The sequence below is a fragment of the Dromiciops gliroides genome, chromosome 4, assembly GCF_019393635.1.
Source record: "Dromiciops gliroides isolate mDroGli1 chromosome 4, mDroGli1.pri, whole genome shotgun sequence".
Taxonomy (NCBI): Eukaryota; Metazoa; Chordata; class Mammalia; order Microbiotheria; family Microbiotheriidae; genus Dromiciops; species Dromiciops gliroides.
In genome coordinates this window covers 239,420,670-239,433,532 of record NC_057864.1, presented here as the reverse complement: position 1 = coordinate 239,433,532, position 12,863 = coordinate 239,420,670, and the positions used below count along the sequence as shown (strand labels likewise).

General features: G+C 44.8%; 2 protein-coding genes across 2 annotated transcripts; both read left to right on the top strand.

Moving 5' to 3' along the window:
- Window positions 1-1,350: 1,350 nt before the first annotated feature.
- LOC122753380 (E3 ubiquitin-protein ligase TRIM39-like) lies at window positions 1,351-8,477 on the top strand. Its single transcript, XM_044000749.1, is given in 12 exon segments — window positions 1,351-1,459; window positions 1,462-1,514; window positions 1,516-1,545; window positions 1,547-1,585; window positions 1,587-1,667; window positions 1,669-1,716; window positions 1,718-1,810; window positions 2,953-3,048; window positions 4,185-4,415; window positions 6,723-6,745; window positions 7,257-7,372; window positions 7,883-8,477. Coding segments are annotated over 12 exon segments (1,464 nt in total). The 5' UTR covers window positions 1,351-1,353; the 3' UTR covers window positions 8,431-8,477.
- Window positions 8,478-8,554: 77 nt separating this feature from the next.
- Window positions 8,555-12,657, top strand: RPP21 (ribonuclease P/MRP subunit p21). The gene is made up of 6 exons (XM_044000750.1): window positions 8,555-8,571; window positions 11,335-11,478; window positions 11,573-11,673; window positions 11,765-11,847; window positions 12,167-12,292; window positions 12,454-12,657. The coding sequence occupies exons 2-6, from the start codon at window positions 11,422-11,424 to the stop codon at window positions 12,549-12,551; spliced, it is 465 nt and encodes a 154-aa protein (XP_043856685.1). The 5' UTR covers window positions 8,555-8,571; window positions 11,335-11,421; the 3' UTR covers window positions 12,552-12,657.
- The last annotated feature ends 206 nt before the right edge of the window (window positions 12,658-12,863 follow it).

Here is a 12,863-nt window from a genome sequence, read left to right as displayed (position 1 = left end):
AAACCTTAATTTGCTATTAGAACAACCCTCACTTGGAAGGCCATTAAAAATTACTAGGTCAAGTTTCATTTTTAAAAGTATTATGAAGTATTGTGCCAACATTTATGGAACGGAACGAGGTATGGTTATTAAGTGGGATTGGGCTGTTTGTTCAACACAAAGATAGCACTTTGGGTCAGGTTTTTGTCACTGCAGGATCACCTATATGAACTTGGGCAAGTCATTTAACACCTGAACTTCACTTTTCCTTATCTGTGAATGAGGGAGTTAGACTAGATGGCCCATTCCAGCTATAAAAACATGATCCTATTTGCTGTGTTTTATTTTGGAATAATTTAAGGATAAAAAGATAAGTAATTGTAACCATGCCTTTTGAGGTACTTATACTTGTCCAAAGTACCTGCTATGTCTGCACAGGAGCTGTGTGAGACTAGGAATGTATGTTGAAAAGGAGCTAACCTACTTGATTTTCTTTAAAAAAAATTTTTTGTACTAATTTTTTTACAGGACTATTTAGATACACTGCAATACTAATGACTTGCATTTGTGTATTGTTGATTTCTAGTCTTTCAATATGCAGACCATTGTGCTGGGGGAGGTCTATGTGTCTGCATACCTTACAGAGCATCAAAGGAGAAATGTTCCGTGAAAGCAGGGGACTATCGTATCTAAAAGCTATATCGCTTCTACTGCCCAGCACAATGGGATGTAGAGGTGGGAGGAGAATGGGGCTCTGTAGAAGAACCCAAGAACAGAAGAGGGGAAAGAAACAGAGCAGAAAAAACATAATAAAAGGTACAGAGTTGAGAGCAGGGTGAACAGAAGAAATACTGTGGTAAAGATAGTGCTGTTCAAAAAAAGTAATGGCGCAGTGAATAGAGCACGGCCCTGGAGTCAGGCAGTACCTGAGTTCAAATACGGCCTCAGACACTTAACACTAGCTGTGTGACCTTGGGCAAGTCACTTAACCCTAATTGCCCCACATTTAAAAAAAAAAAGGTATGGGAGGGGGGCAGCTAGGTGTGCAGTGGATAGAGCACCGGCCCTGGATTCAGGGAGGACCCTGAATTCAAATCCGCCCTCAGACACTTAACACTTACCTAGCTGTGGTGACCCTGGGCAAGTCACTTAACCCCCAATTGCCTTGTCAAAAAAAAAAAGGTATGGGATGGAAGACTAAGGCAGATAATATGGAAAAACGCCTGGATGAGACTACCTAGTGACATCTAGATACAGGGTTAAAAAGGAAAATTGGGATCAGGGATGAAGATGAGAATATTTGTTGACTGGGACATCAAAGAATTTAAATTAAATGCTCCTTCTTTCCCTTTCTTCTCTGCTGTAAGGTGAATAATGGCAGATACAGGCCTGATTGAGGCAGGGGCCTCAGCGGCCTCAGCAGCTACAGCCCTGGAGAACTTACAGGTAGAGGCGAGCTGTTCAGTGTGCCTGGAGTACCTGAGGAGCCTGTCATCATTGAATGTGGGCACAATTTCTGCCGAGCCTGCATTACCCCGTTGGTGGGAGGAACTGGAAAGAGACTTCCCCCTGCCCTGTTTGCCGCAAGACATCACGTTATCGCAGCCCTCCGACCCAATAGGCAACTGGGCAACATGGTGGAAATTGCCAAACAGCTACAAGCTGTCAAGCGGAAGACTCGAGATGAGAGGTCTCTGCCCCCAGCACCATGAAGCCCTTAATCTCTTTTGCTGCGAGGCACCAGGAACCTGTATGCTTGGTGTGCGAGATCTCCCATGCCCACCGGGCTCACACCATCGTGCCACTGGATGATGCTGCACAGGAGTACAAGGTGGGGAACCTGATGCGTGATGCCGACGTTGGGGGAAAAAAGAGGGAGGAGCAACAGAGGATGGGAGACTCCATTGGGTAGAGGATTGTAAGCTCCTTGAGGGCAGACTGCATCTGGTCCACATTCTGTAAACCTCCCAGAGCTACACACACACGGGGGGCGCTCAGTACGTCCAGTCACTCAATTATCCACGCGAATGGAAGCAAACGTGGTGAGGATTATCCAAAAATCATTTATTTTTGACTTTGTAGCACATTTTTGGGGCCTTATATGTGAATATCGGTGTGTCTGATCTGGGAATTTACAGTATTTGCACAAATAAATGACATCATTTTCAGAAGTCCTGACTAGGAGAAGCTGGACAGTGATCTTGGCCTTCCCCTTCTCCCTTCCAGCTCACCACACACACACACCACACACAATTCTCCCTTGCTAACACCACCCCCCCCCCCCCCCCCCCCCCCCCCAAAAAGGCTGGGAAGAAATAACTTCATACCTTTTAGAAAGATGCAGCACCAGCCTCAAATTGAACTTTTGGTGTTACGTGTTTCTACAATTGAAAGGGGGAGTTTATTTAAATTAGAAGGTTTTTTCTGGGCTGCAGAAGGAAATGTATAATAGTAAATAGAGAATAATATATAAACATTGCATTTTTATCACCTGCTTTGCTTAATTATTTGTTACTAACTTAGATACAAGATTTGAGTTAATCCATGTGAGTAATGAGTATATTTTGTAATAGACAAACAGATGGACAGTAAGATGAGTGGACAGATGAAAAAGGAGTAGAAAATTTTGAGTGAAAATTGGGGGGGTTAGGAGAGAGGGGGCAGAGGAAATACTGAAAGTTGGTAGTGGCCAGTGAATCCTAGCAACTATCTGGTTGGAGATGGACAAGGTTGGTAGTGGACTTTGGGTTTAGGGCAGCAGTTGTATAAGTGAGATTCATTAAGCAGAAGATTGGGCATGAATTGTGTATAGGAATGGATTGGTTGGTGGGATGTTGAATGAATGATTTCAAGAGTGATGATATATAGTGGTGGAACTGAGAAAATCAGCAGAGACGACAAGTGAGTTTGAAGGATTGGGCAGGTGATGGTGACAGCCAGCCCCCGTCACCTTTCACAATCCCTTCATCCCAGGAGAAGCTGCAAAAGTGTCTGGAACCTCTGGAGCAGAAACTGCAGGAGATCACCCAGTGCAAGTCATCTGAAGAGAAGAAGCCTGGGGAACTCAAGGTGAAAACACTTGGGAGGGAGAGAGTTTAATCAGAGCTGTGCTGTGGGTATGATCCTTATAGACATAACCAAAGGCTACTTACAGGTCAAATCCCATTACAAGAGTACCATTAAAATAAAAACTTTATCATGATAAATATTTTCAGGAAGAACTGTATATTTAGCTTTTGCAGTTGCTAAACCCAGTTTATTAATGTAATGAATGAGTATCCACTAAGCACCTACTATGTGCAATGCACAAGTAATGGCCCAGCTTTCTTTAAAAAGTGATTTAAGGTGAATAACATCAGAGCCTTTAGCCTTGAAATTTATTATAGCCAATATCATGATACTTTTTAACTTTTACTATATTACATTAAAACGACTTTATGTAGGTTTTCATTCTAAAACATTATAGTGAACTTTTTTTAATGAATCCAGTTAAATTTTCAAAACTTTTAGATCAAGAAAATAAATTGTTAAAAATCACAAATTGTATTTATCTGTTCAGGTATTCACCACCCCCTTACCACTAATCCACTAAAGCTAAGATCTCCTTTAGTCTGTCACTCTATTTAGTCACTCTATTCTGAGAAGTTTTAATTGTGTGTTGTTTGCAAAATATTTCTCAACTATACTTACAGAGAACATCTCACTTGCTAATATACTGTAAAAGTGTAAAGGGGAAGAAGAGTGGAAAATTAAGCAGAGGAATTCAAGCAACTCCCTTCTTCAAACATCCCAAATTCTCAAACAACCCTGCAAAACCAAACAGCAGACTCAGAAAGATATAGGAACTTGGAGGAGTGAAGGGATGGGGTGAAGGTGTGTGCATGCCACCTCCTTGAAAGTGAATGAAAATTTGCTTTGGGGGTTTTCCCCTTTTCTCTTGCTGTGTTTTGAGCACTTTTTTTTTTTCCAATTGCTGACTCATAACCCTACCAACTGCCTACACAAAGGCCAGTAGAAAACAACCTCTCTAAGCTTGGAATATTATTTCCTGCAATGACAAAAGAAATTGTCATCATGAAAATGGGTATCCTTCAGTTCCTTATAATGGGATTTAACCTGTGTTAATTCATTTAAGTGGTGGCTTGGGGGATGAGCTACAGAATTCCCACTCGGCACTATTGACACATATCCTTCTCTTTCCTCAGCGTCGAGTGGAGAGTAGGCGGCAGCAGATTGCAGGGGAGTTTGAGGAATTACATCGACGGCTAGAGGAAGAACAGCAGATTCTGCTCTCTCGACTAGAGGAGGAGGAGCAAGACATTCTGCAGAGGCTTCGGGAAAATGCTGCCCAGCTTGGAGAGCAACGTCGAGACCTTGCCCGCCTTGCTGCTGAGATCGAGGGCAAGTGCCTACAGTCAGGTTTCGAGATGCTCAAGGTGTGACTTCTTCACTCTACTCACCTCCAGCTTTCTACACGTCTAAGATCAGACCCTGTAAATAACTAGACTGCTCATTCTGTCCAAGTAGAATGGCTTGGTGTAGTGGAGCATTGGATTGGGTTTTGAGACTGATTCTAGTCAGGCTTTTTTTTACCTAAATTGAGTCACTCACCCTCTCCAGGCTTTCATTTTTTGCTTGAGTGGAGTGAGGAAACCTGATTTCAGATCCTGACTTTAGCATTTAGCACATGACTGTGTGACCCTGGGCTAGACACTTAAGTCAAAGAACTGTTGTCAAGAAAGCACACTTTGTTAAACTTATATCAATACAAGTTGCTTTTACCAGGAACTAGACTCAGAAAGCCTTCACAGGTCTTTATGAATATGCTTTAATGAATCTTAGAGAACTTTTTTTATCAATTACATGTAAAGTGATACTTCTGAAAACAGTTCTTTTATGCAGAGTTAACAAGATTATAGAAAATGTTTGTCCCATTTTAAATAACAGATTAATGTAATGAGAATTAACAGATACATGTTACTGATTCACAGCTATTCCTTTAAGTGTTCTCATTCTTTTAAGTATGGATGTTCTGTCATCCTCATTTGCTTGAGGGCTCCCCGAGAGCAGAGGCTGTTTTGCTCAGGACTTTCTATACATGGTTACATGCTCATGAAATAGTAAAGTCCAGTAGAATGTAAAGGGCCCTGCAACCAGCCACTGAAAACCTAGATTCAGATTCCTGGGCCTGCTATCTTCTATCTCTACAGCCTTGAGCCAATTACTTTCCCCTCTCAAGGACTCCATTTCCTCATCTGTAGAAATGAAGGTCCAATAGGACTAGATGATCTCTTAGTTCCCTTCAAGCTTTAAAATACCATGATCTTAAATGATGGTGGAGGGGATCCAAGATTCATTCATTCATTCACCATCTACCACTCACTAAGCCTATACGTTAAGCCTCCTGTACTTGGAGAACAAAGAAAGGATCGGACAAGATCCTTATCTTCAGAGAATTCCCAGTTTTGTTGTTGTGGGGGGTGGGGGGGGGCAGGGGGAGCAGTGCAGAAAACTCAGACTCTCAGAATTTTTAGGGTTGGAAGGGATTGCAGTGGCTACATGGTCCAACCTATACCTGAATGGAATCCCAATATAATTAGAAATTAATATTCAGCATATCCTTGAAAGACCTCCAAGAAGAAGACGGATTTACTTACACACACACACACACACACACACACACACACACACACACACGTTTTTTTTCAATACTTGAACACTGCTATTGTGTTCCCGAAAGTCACATCACCAGGTTAAATAAACCCCATTCCTTTAACTAGTCCTCATATGATATGGACTCAAGGCCCTTCACAATCCTCGTTGCCCCCCTTCTGATTCTCCCCAGGTTATCCATGCCCTTGAACTGTGGTGCCCAGAACTGAGCAGAATAGCTCCAGTGAGGTATGAACAGGGCAGAGGGGCTAGCTGCTTCCATATTCCAGGGAGCTGTACCGAAGGGAGTATAAAGTCACTTTTGCTTTATCCACTGCCACATCACACATCCTGCTTATCCATAGTGAGCTTGCAATCCACTAAGACCCCTAGTTCTTTTTCAGACAAACTGCTGTCTAATCATACTCTTTCCCCCATCATATATTTGTAAAGTTGGGGTTTATGACACTAAAGGTAGAACTTTACATTTTTCCCCTTTGAATTCCATCTTAATAGATTAATTCTAATGCTCTTCTTGCCTGCCCAGATCTTTTTGGATCCTGAGTCTGTCATCCAGAGTGTGTACAGCTGGTGCAGAAGTTCATTCTTCTGGTGCATATCACACTCACTTTGTGTCTTAATTGTCTGGACACTGAAGTTGAAGGTGGTCACACAGCTCATGGGCTTCTGATACAGGACTTGAACTCATATCTTCTTGACTCCAATATCAACCTCCTATTCACTATGCCATGCTGCTTCTCCTTCATGGAAGAACATAGCCAAACATACATGAAACAATTTGGAAATAATTTCTGAGTATCATTATAAAGGAACAAAGTTGAACCTCAAACTGCAAACCAAACAGAAAAAGGGATCATGTCAAGTGAGGCTCTGAGCCCCATCCAGAATTTTCCCTTCCACACTTGGCTCCATCCACTTGTTCCTCCAAGTTCTAGGATGTTTTTCTCCCTCCCAAGACACTGAATAAACCCCTGGGAACCTTGGGGACAATTCTCAGGACAGCTAAAGGTGGGGTGGGAGTAGGAAAGTAACAAAAGACAAAATTAATTCTGCTCCCTTCTCTCCTGCAGGATGTCAAAAGCACACTGGAAAAGTAAGTGACTCCTCCTTGGACCAGCTGCCTGTGGTGGGGGGATCAAGGTCAGACAGGGCTTTAGTGTGGGAAAGAAACGTCCCTAGCTCAGAGAGGTATGAGGTCACTGGGATGGCCTTGATAACACCCTCTTCTTCTCCCAGTTTATTAGTTATATTTCCCTGAACACAGTGAGCAGTGACAGAATTCAATCCTGTCTCAATCTACCAGTTGGAATGGGACCTAGAGGAGATAGAATAAAGGGGTACCAAGGGATCTGTAGAAAGGTTTGAAAGGAGAGGTTATTTGGGGACCCTGTGCTGCCCCTCCCACCCTCCCCTACCTAGCAGATTGGATTAAGGGAAAGAATCAAACAGGAGAGGAATTCTTGGCTACAGTTTAGGGAGCAAGGAATGGGAAGGACTGGAGATCACAGCTTCTCTTTGAAGATCTGGACAGCTGTGGCCCAGTTGCCTAGGGCATTTCCTTGATCTGGCCCCTTATCCCCACTCCCACCCCACCCCCCTCCCAGATGTGAGAAGGTGAAGACCATGGAGGTGACCTCGGTCTCCATTGAGCTGGAAAAGAACTTCAGCAGCTTTCCCCGACAGTACTTTGCCCTAAGGAAGATCCTTAAACAGCTGATGGGTGAGTTGGGCCAAAAAGAGAACTAGCTGCAAGATTATATAGGGAGGAGAGGTTCCTTAGGTCTTTCCCCTCTGCCTCCTAAACCCTTCCTCACCCACCCACTTCCCTTGGCTGACCTCCAGTCTCCCCTTATTCTCTCTTTCTCATGCCCTCAGACTTGTCCTCTCTCCTTCCCAACTCACTACTTCCCTCTTGCTGGCCCTCAGTCTTTGCCCTTCCCCCTCTGCAACACATTGGGGCAGATTTTAGTGAACAAAAAAAAAAAATGGAGAAGGCCAAAACTTGAATTAATCACCCCATAGCCAATTAGCTTTGGAATAGTCAAGAGTTTGCTGTAAGTGAACACATTGGGCTTAGGATGAAAATAGTGTTCTCTCTCCATCATGAAACATGAAGGACTAAAAGTCAACCAAATACAGTGATTGGGGGATCTTAGAGAAGATAGGCCTTACAAAGTTAGGTCCATTGCATCCTTCCCACCTTCTCCCTTAATCTGGCTTCTTCCTGCAGCGGATGTGATCCTGGACCCAGAGACAGCTCACCCTAACCTAGTGCTATCAGAGGACCGAAAAAGTGTCAAGTTTGTGGAAACTCGGCTCCGGGACTTGCCTGATACACCTCGGCGCTTTACCTTTTACCCCTGTGTCCTAGCCACAGAGGGCTTCACCTCAGGTCGTCACTACTGGGAGGTGGAAGTGGGTGATAAGACCCACTGGGCAGTAGGTGTATGTCAGGACTCTGTGAGCCGAAAAGGCGAGCTAACTCCTCTGCCTGAGACAGGATACTGGAGGGTGCGACTGTGGAATGGGGACAAATATGCAGCCACAACCTCACCTTTCACCCCTCTCTGCATAAAAGTGAAACCCAAGCGGGTGGGTGTATTCCTGGACTATGAGGCTGGCACACTGTCTTTCTACAATGTCACCGACCGCTCCCACATCTATACTTTTACTGATACTTTCACTGAAAAACTATGGCCACTCTTCTATCCGGGTATCCGAGCTGGGCGGAAGAATGCCGCACCTCTTACCATCCGGCCTCCCACAGATTGGGAATGATGATGGGAAAGGACAGGGTGGGATGTTGAAGTAATCATGGTGATAGAGGAGACAGGTATTTGGAACTGTGTCTCTTTAACTTCCTGTGTCCTGCTGCTAGAGGTTTCCTTACCATCAGGCTCATGTCTCCTCCTGGAGAAGGTGAGGTAATGGGAGGGAAGGTTATCCTAGGAAAGAGACTGGGCCTGGAAGAGAGTCTCAGATCACACACCTGGAGACCGATCTCTTCCTATTATGTGAAAAGGAAAAGGGGGGAGAGGTTTACTCAAGGTGAGAATGTTTTGGTTGCTTGCACTGTCCTCCACCAGTTTCCTCATTGCAAGAGGACTTGAGGGGGGCCGCCCCCTTCCCTCCAAAACAGAAGTAGGTGCAGGGAACCCTGAAGCCTCTGCTCACCCATTTTGGGTGATTATATGCCCAGGACAGTTTTGTTCCTTTGAGGGAAGCAGGATAATCTCTGTATCCCTAGAATGAAATAAAGGTGAATTGACAGTCACATGGGAAGAAGAGTGTTAAAGTTGGTCTGGGGCAAGGTCTAAAAGAAGATGGGGAAAGGAAGGTTAGAAAAGGGCTTCAGACATTCTAGCCACAAGGAAGAATAGAAAATGAATCTCCTCTTTTTACCACTTTACTATAGCTAGGTGTGGTAGAAAGGAAGAAAAAATTGAAGAGCAATACCACCTCCAGCTTTCATGGAGTCATCCTATCTCAGGCACTCCACTGGTGAGGGGGTAGAGGCAGAAAAAAATGTTTGGAGCCCAGAAAAGGCAGACACTCCCAAGATGACTCAGGAATTATAGATGGAGGAAGGAATTATTTCTCTCTGGCCTTGAAGAGAGTTTGAATAGCTGGGACTAGAGCACAAAGGTAGTGGGGAAAGTACCATGGTGATGGGGAGTGGGGGAAGCACTAGATTTGGACTTGAGACAGGTTCAAATCCTGGTTCTGACATTTAGTAGCTATATGATCTTGGGCCAGTCCTCTTGCTCTTTCTGAACTGATCAGTTACCCCATCTGTCAAATGATGGGGTTGAACTAGATATTCTGAGGTCTATCTTATTTTAATAATGACTGTGTCATTAATGGAACCAGAAACTTATATTCCTTCTCCTCACCCATCCACTTGCTACACTTGAGGTTGGCAGGATGGGTGGGGTGGAACCCTAAATCTTGAACCCAACCTTCTGCCTAAACCTCTTACCCATCATCATCCCTGAGTACCCACTGCATTCAAACCAAGGCTAGCCAAAGGCAAATACGTTATCCAAAACCAAATTATCTGTCTATAACTAAGACTTCATGTAAAGCAAGCATCACCATCAGAAGTTTATTAAGTGAATCAGAATTGTCCTGGGTCTTTCCTCTCATTTCTTCATTTCCCCCTTCCCCCCCCCCCCCCCCGAGCGCAAAAAAGCCCCCCCCCCCCAATCCTAAGCCCCCTTTTTGTCCTTTGCCTGGGTCCTATTTACAGTGGTTAACACTGGGCTGGTAAAATTACTGAAAATATGTTAATAATAACGTGTTAATATTGAGCTCTAGTGATAAATTAATGAAGCTAATACAATCTATTTTGTGGGGAAGGAAGCAGAATGTGGTTAAATATCTGCTTTTCTAACATCTAATTTTTTTCTATTCTAATTTCTAATTCATCTTTCTAATATCTTTTTAATTCATCAGGGCTGGAGGTCAAGAACCAATGCCTTTGGGGGTGAGGGGGCACTAAGGGTTATGTGAGTTGCCCAGCTAGTGTCAAGTGTCTGAGGACAAATTTTAACTCAGGTCCTCCTGAATCCAGGGCCGGTGCTTTATCCACTGTGCCACCTAGCTGCCCCCAAGAACTAATACCTTTTAATTAAGTTATTCACACATCTGATCACAGAGTTAAGCTGGGAGGAACCTTAGAGGTTATCTCACTAGAGATGACCCCATCTCTGTCACTTTACAAATGAGGAAACAGATCTATGAAGGTTTAAAGATATGCTGTGGCTCACAGTGACAAGTAGGATGAGAATGGACTTCTGCCTCCAAAAAACTTCCACTTTTAGCCTCACCCATGATTTCACTGATCCCTTGTTAGGCCACAACGTTTTACAGTTTCCTGGGGCATCCACTTTAAGTGGTTTTAAAGCCACACAGCCAGTACATGTCCTACATTCAATTTGAATGTGTACTTTCCTGATTAGAAAGCTAGCCCTCTACTATGTTCTAGAAGGCAAAATGTAATGAGAAAAAGTCTGGAACTTTTTTTTTAATCTCTTGCACTAGTAATCCTTGCCTTGTTAGAACATCTTGGGATATGCGTTTCCCTAGATCATCTACACTACTACCGTTTTGCCTGTGGGCCCTCAGAACTCTCGGGGGAAAAAAGGAAAGCCTGTTTTCATACTCACACTTGAGGCAGCAAGTGGGGAAAGTTGTAAACTGCATCTGCCCTGTTACCTTGTTACTCCATGAGGCAGCCATTGTAATGAAAAGCACCGGAGCAGGAGTCTTAAGGACAGAAGTTTGAGGTTTGGCCGTATTAGCTGTGATTTTAGACAAGTCATTTTGGGCTTCGGCTTCTTTAGCTGTAAAATGTTTCGGTCCATCACTAGTTAACTCCGTTTCTGTATATCGTAATTTGACAGGAATTGGAGTTAGTCCCAGTAAGAAAGCAAAAGGGGTCGCCGACACCTGAATTCTTAAGGACCACAGAAATTGGGGCGGGAATAGGGGTCAAATTAGGATCAATGGGTGACAGAACTGAAGCCAAGGGGGTTTAAAAGAGTTGTACGAGATTGCACAATCAACGTCACCTCATGGTTATACGCCAGGCGTGTAGGAGGCGGGGACTGGGTGGAAGTATCCGCCCTAGAAAGGCGGAATTTCGGCCCGAAGGAAAGGGGAAGTTCCTCTTTTTAAAAGCATGCGGTCTTAAGTAATGGCAGAGGAGACTACAACTCCCAGCAGGCGTCGCGCGTGTAGCCAGGGCGTGTAAGGGCTGCAGAGCAGATGGCGGGCCAGGTGAAGGACAAGGAGGCTTTTCAGAGACTCAGCTACCTCTACCAGGTGAGGACGCGACGGAGGGAGGGGAGGGGCGAAGCGGAGCGAAGAGATTCGCGTGGGGCCGGAGAACGACCAGCGCCCCTTCCTCCCTCGCTAGGCTGCCCACTGCATCCTAGCCCAGAACCCTGACAACCAAGCGCTAGCGAGGTTTTACTGCCACACGGAGAGAACCATCGGAAAGCGGCTCGTACTGCGACAGTGAGGCCGGGGCGGAGGGGGGGTGGGGCGGGAGCGGGAGAAGGGGACTGGTGAATGAGGGTGACCTTCCTATCTGTCCTTGCTCCACAAGGGACCCCTCGGTGAAGAGGACCCTCTGTCGTGGCTGCTCCTCCCTCCTCATCCCCGGTGTGACTTGCACCCAGCGGCAGAGGCGTGAGTGTCACCTCCATCCTGGTGCTGGTGGGATGAAGTGGAAATGATGGGCAACCCAGTGTTTTTTTGTTTTGTGTTAATAACGTGTGCAACGCATGGATTTTTCAGAAAATGTATCTCTAACCTCTCTCTCTTCTTCACCACTATAGCTCCACCTAGGAAAACTGGGTTGGGCTCCCCGTCTGTAACTAGACAAAATGGGAAGGCCTAGGGCCAGTGGAAGATTTAGGGCCGGGGACTGGTGGGAGGAGAGGGAAAACAGTCAGTCCTCTACATGTCCTGTTCTCCTCCTGCCCCACCCCCACCCCCTGCCCCCAAGGTCGCCTAGGCCAGCGTTGGACAGTGCAGACTTGTTTAACATGCCATCGAAGCCGAAGATTTCTCAATGACCCCAGACACCAGCTTTGGGGGGACCGACCTGAGGCCCAGCTGGGAAACCAGACTGGTAAGGAGGAAAAAAATAATTAATCTCAAAGGTGGAATAAATAATGGGGTGAATTAAGCAGGGGAAGACCTTGTATAAAATGGGATTGGGGAATGGAGGTAGCCTGGATTGATGGGAAGGGACACTGTTTTGGATCAATCTTTTTCTGCCTCTGTCTTCAGACCCCAAATTGCCTAGGTCTGTGGCACACACAAGTCATCCAGTCTCAGCCCAACCTTCTGAGGAGAAATTGCAGCATCAAGACATCAAAATACAATGACTGGGAGGGTACTTTTTGCAAAGGCCTAGAAAACATGAGCCATCATTCAGATACAGTATTCAGTAAAGTATTCAAATAAAGTTTTGTCCTGCCTCTTTTGACTTGTGTCTCCAGTGTGTAAACCACATTTTTTCAAACGGTAAGAATTCTATCCAGCCTCTTTTCTCTGACACAATCTGTAACGTACTAGAAAGAACACTAGAATTGGAGTCAGAGGAACCAAATACTGTCTACAAGCTGTGCAATTCAGACAGGTAAACAAGAAATAAAAGCAATTGTAAAGCACATCAACAAATGAAGAATATTATTCCA

What these genes read in the sequence shown, in the direction of transcription:
- RPP21 (XM_044000750.1), top strand. Translation starts at nt 11,422, where the DNA reads ATGGCGGGCCAGGTGAAGGACAAGGAGGCTTTTCAGAGACTCAGCTAC. An exon ending in GACTCAGCTACCTCTACCAG is followed by an intron (nt 11,479 to 11,572) that starts GTGAGGACGCGA and finishes CTCCCTCGCTAG; the next exon opens with GCTGCCCACTGCATCCTAGC. An exon ending in CCAGCTGGGAAACCAGACTG is followed by an intron (nt 12,293 to 12,453) that starts GTAAGGAGGAAA and finishes CTCTGTCTTCAG; the next exon opens with ACCCCAAATTGCCTAGGTCT.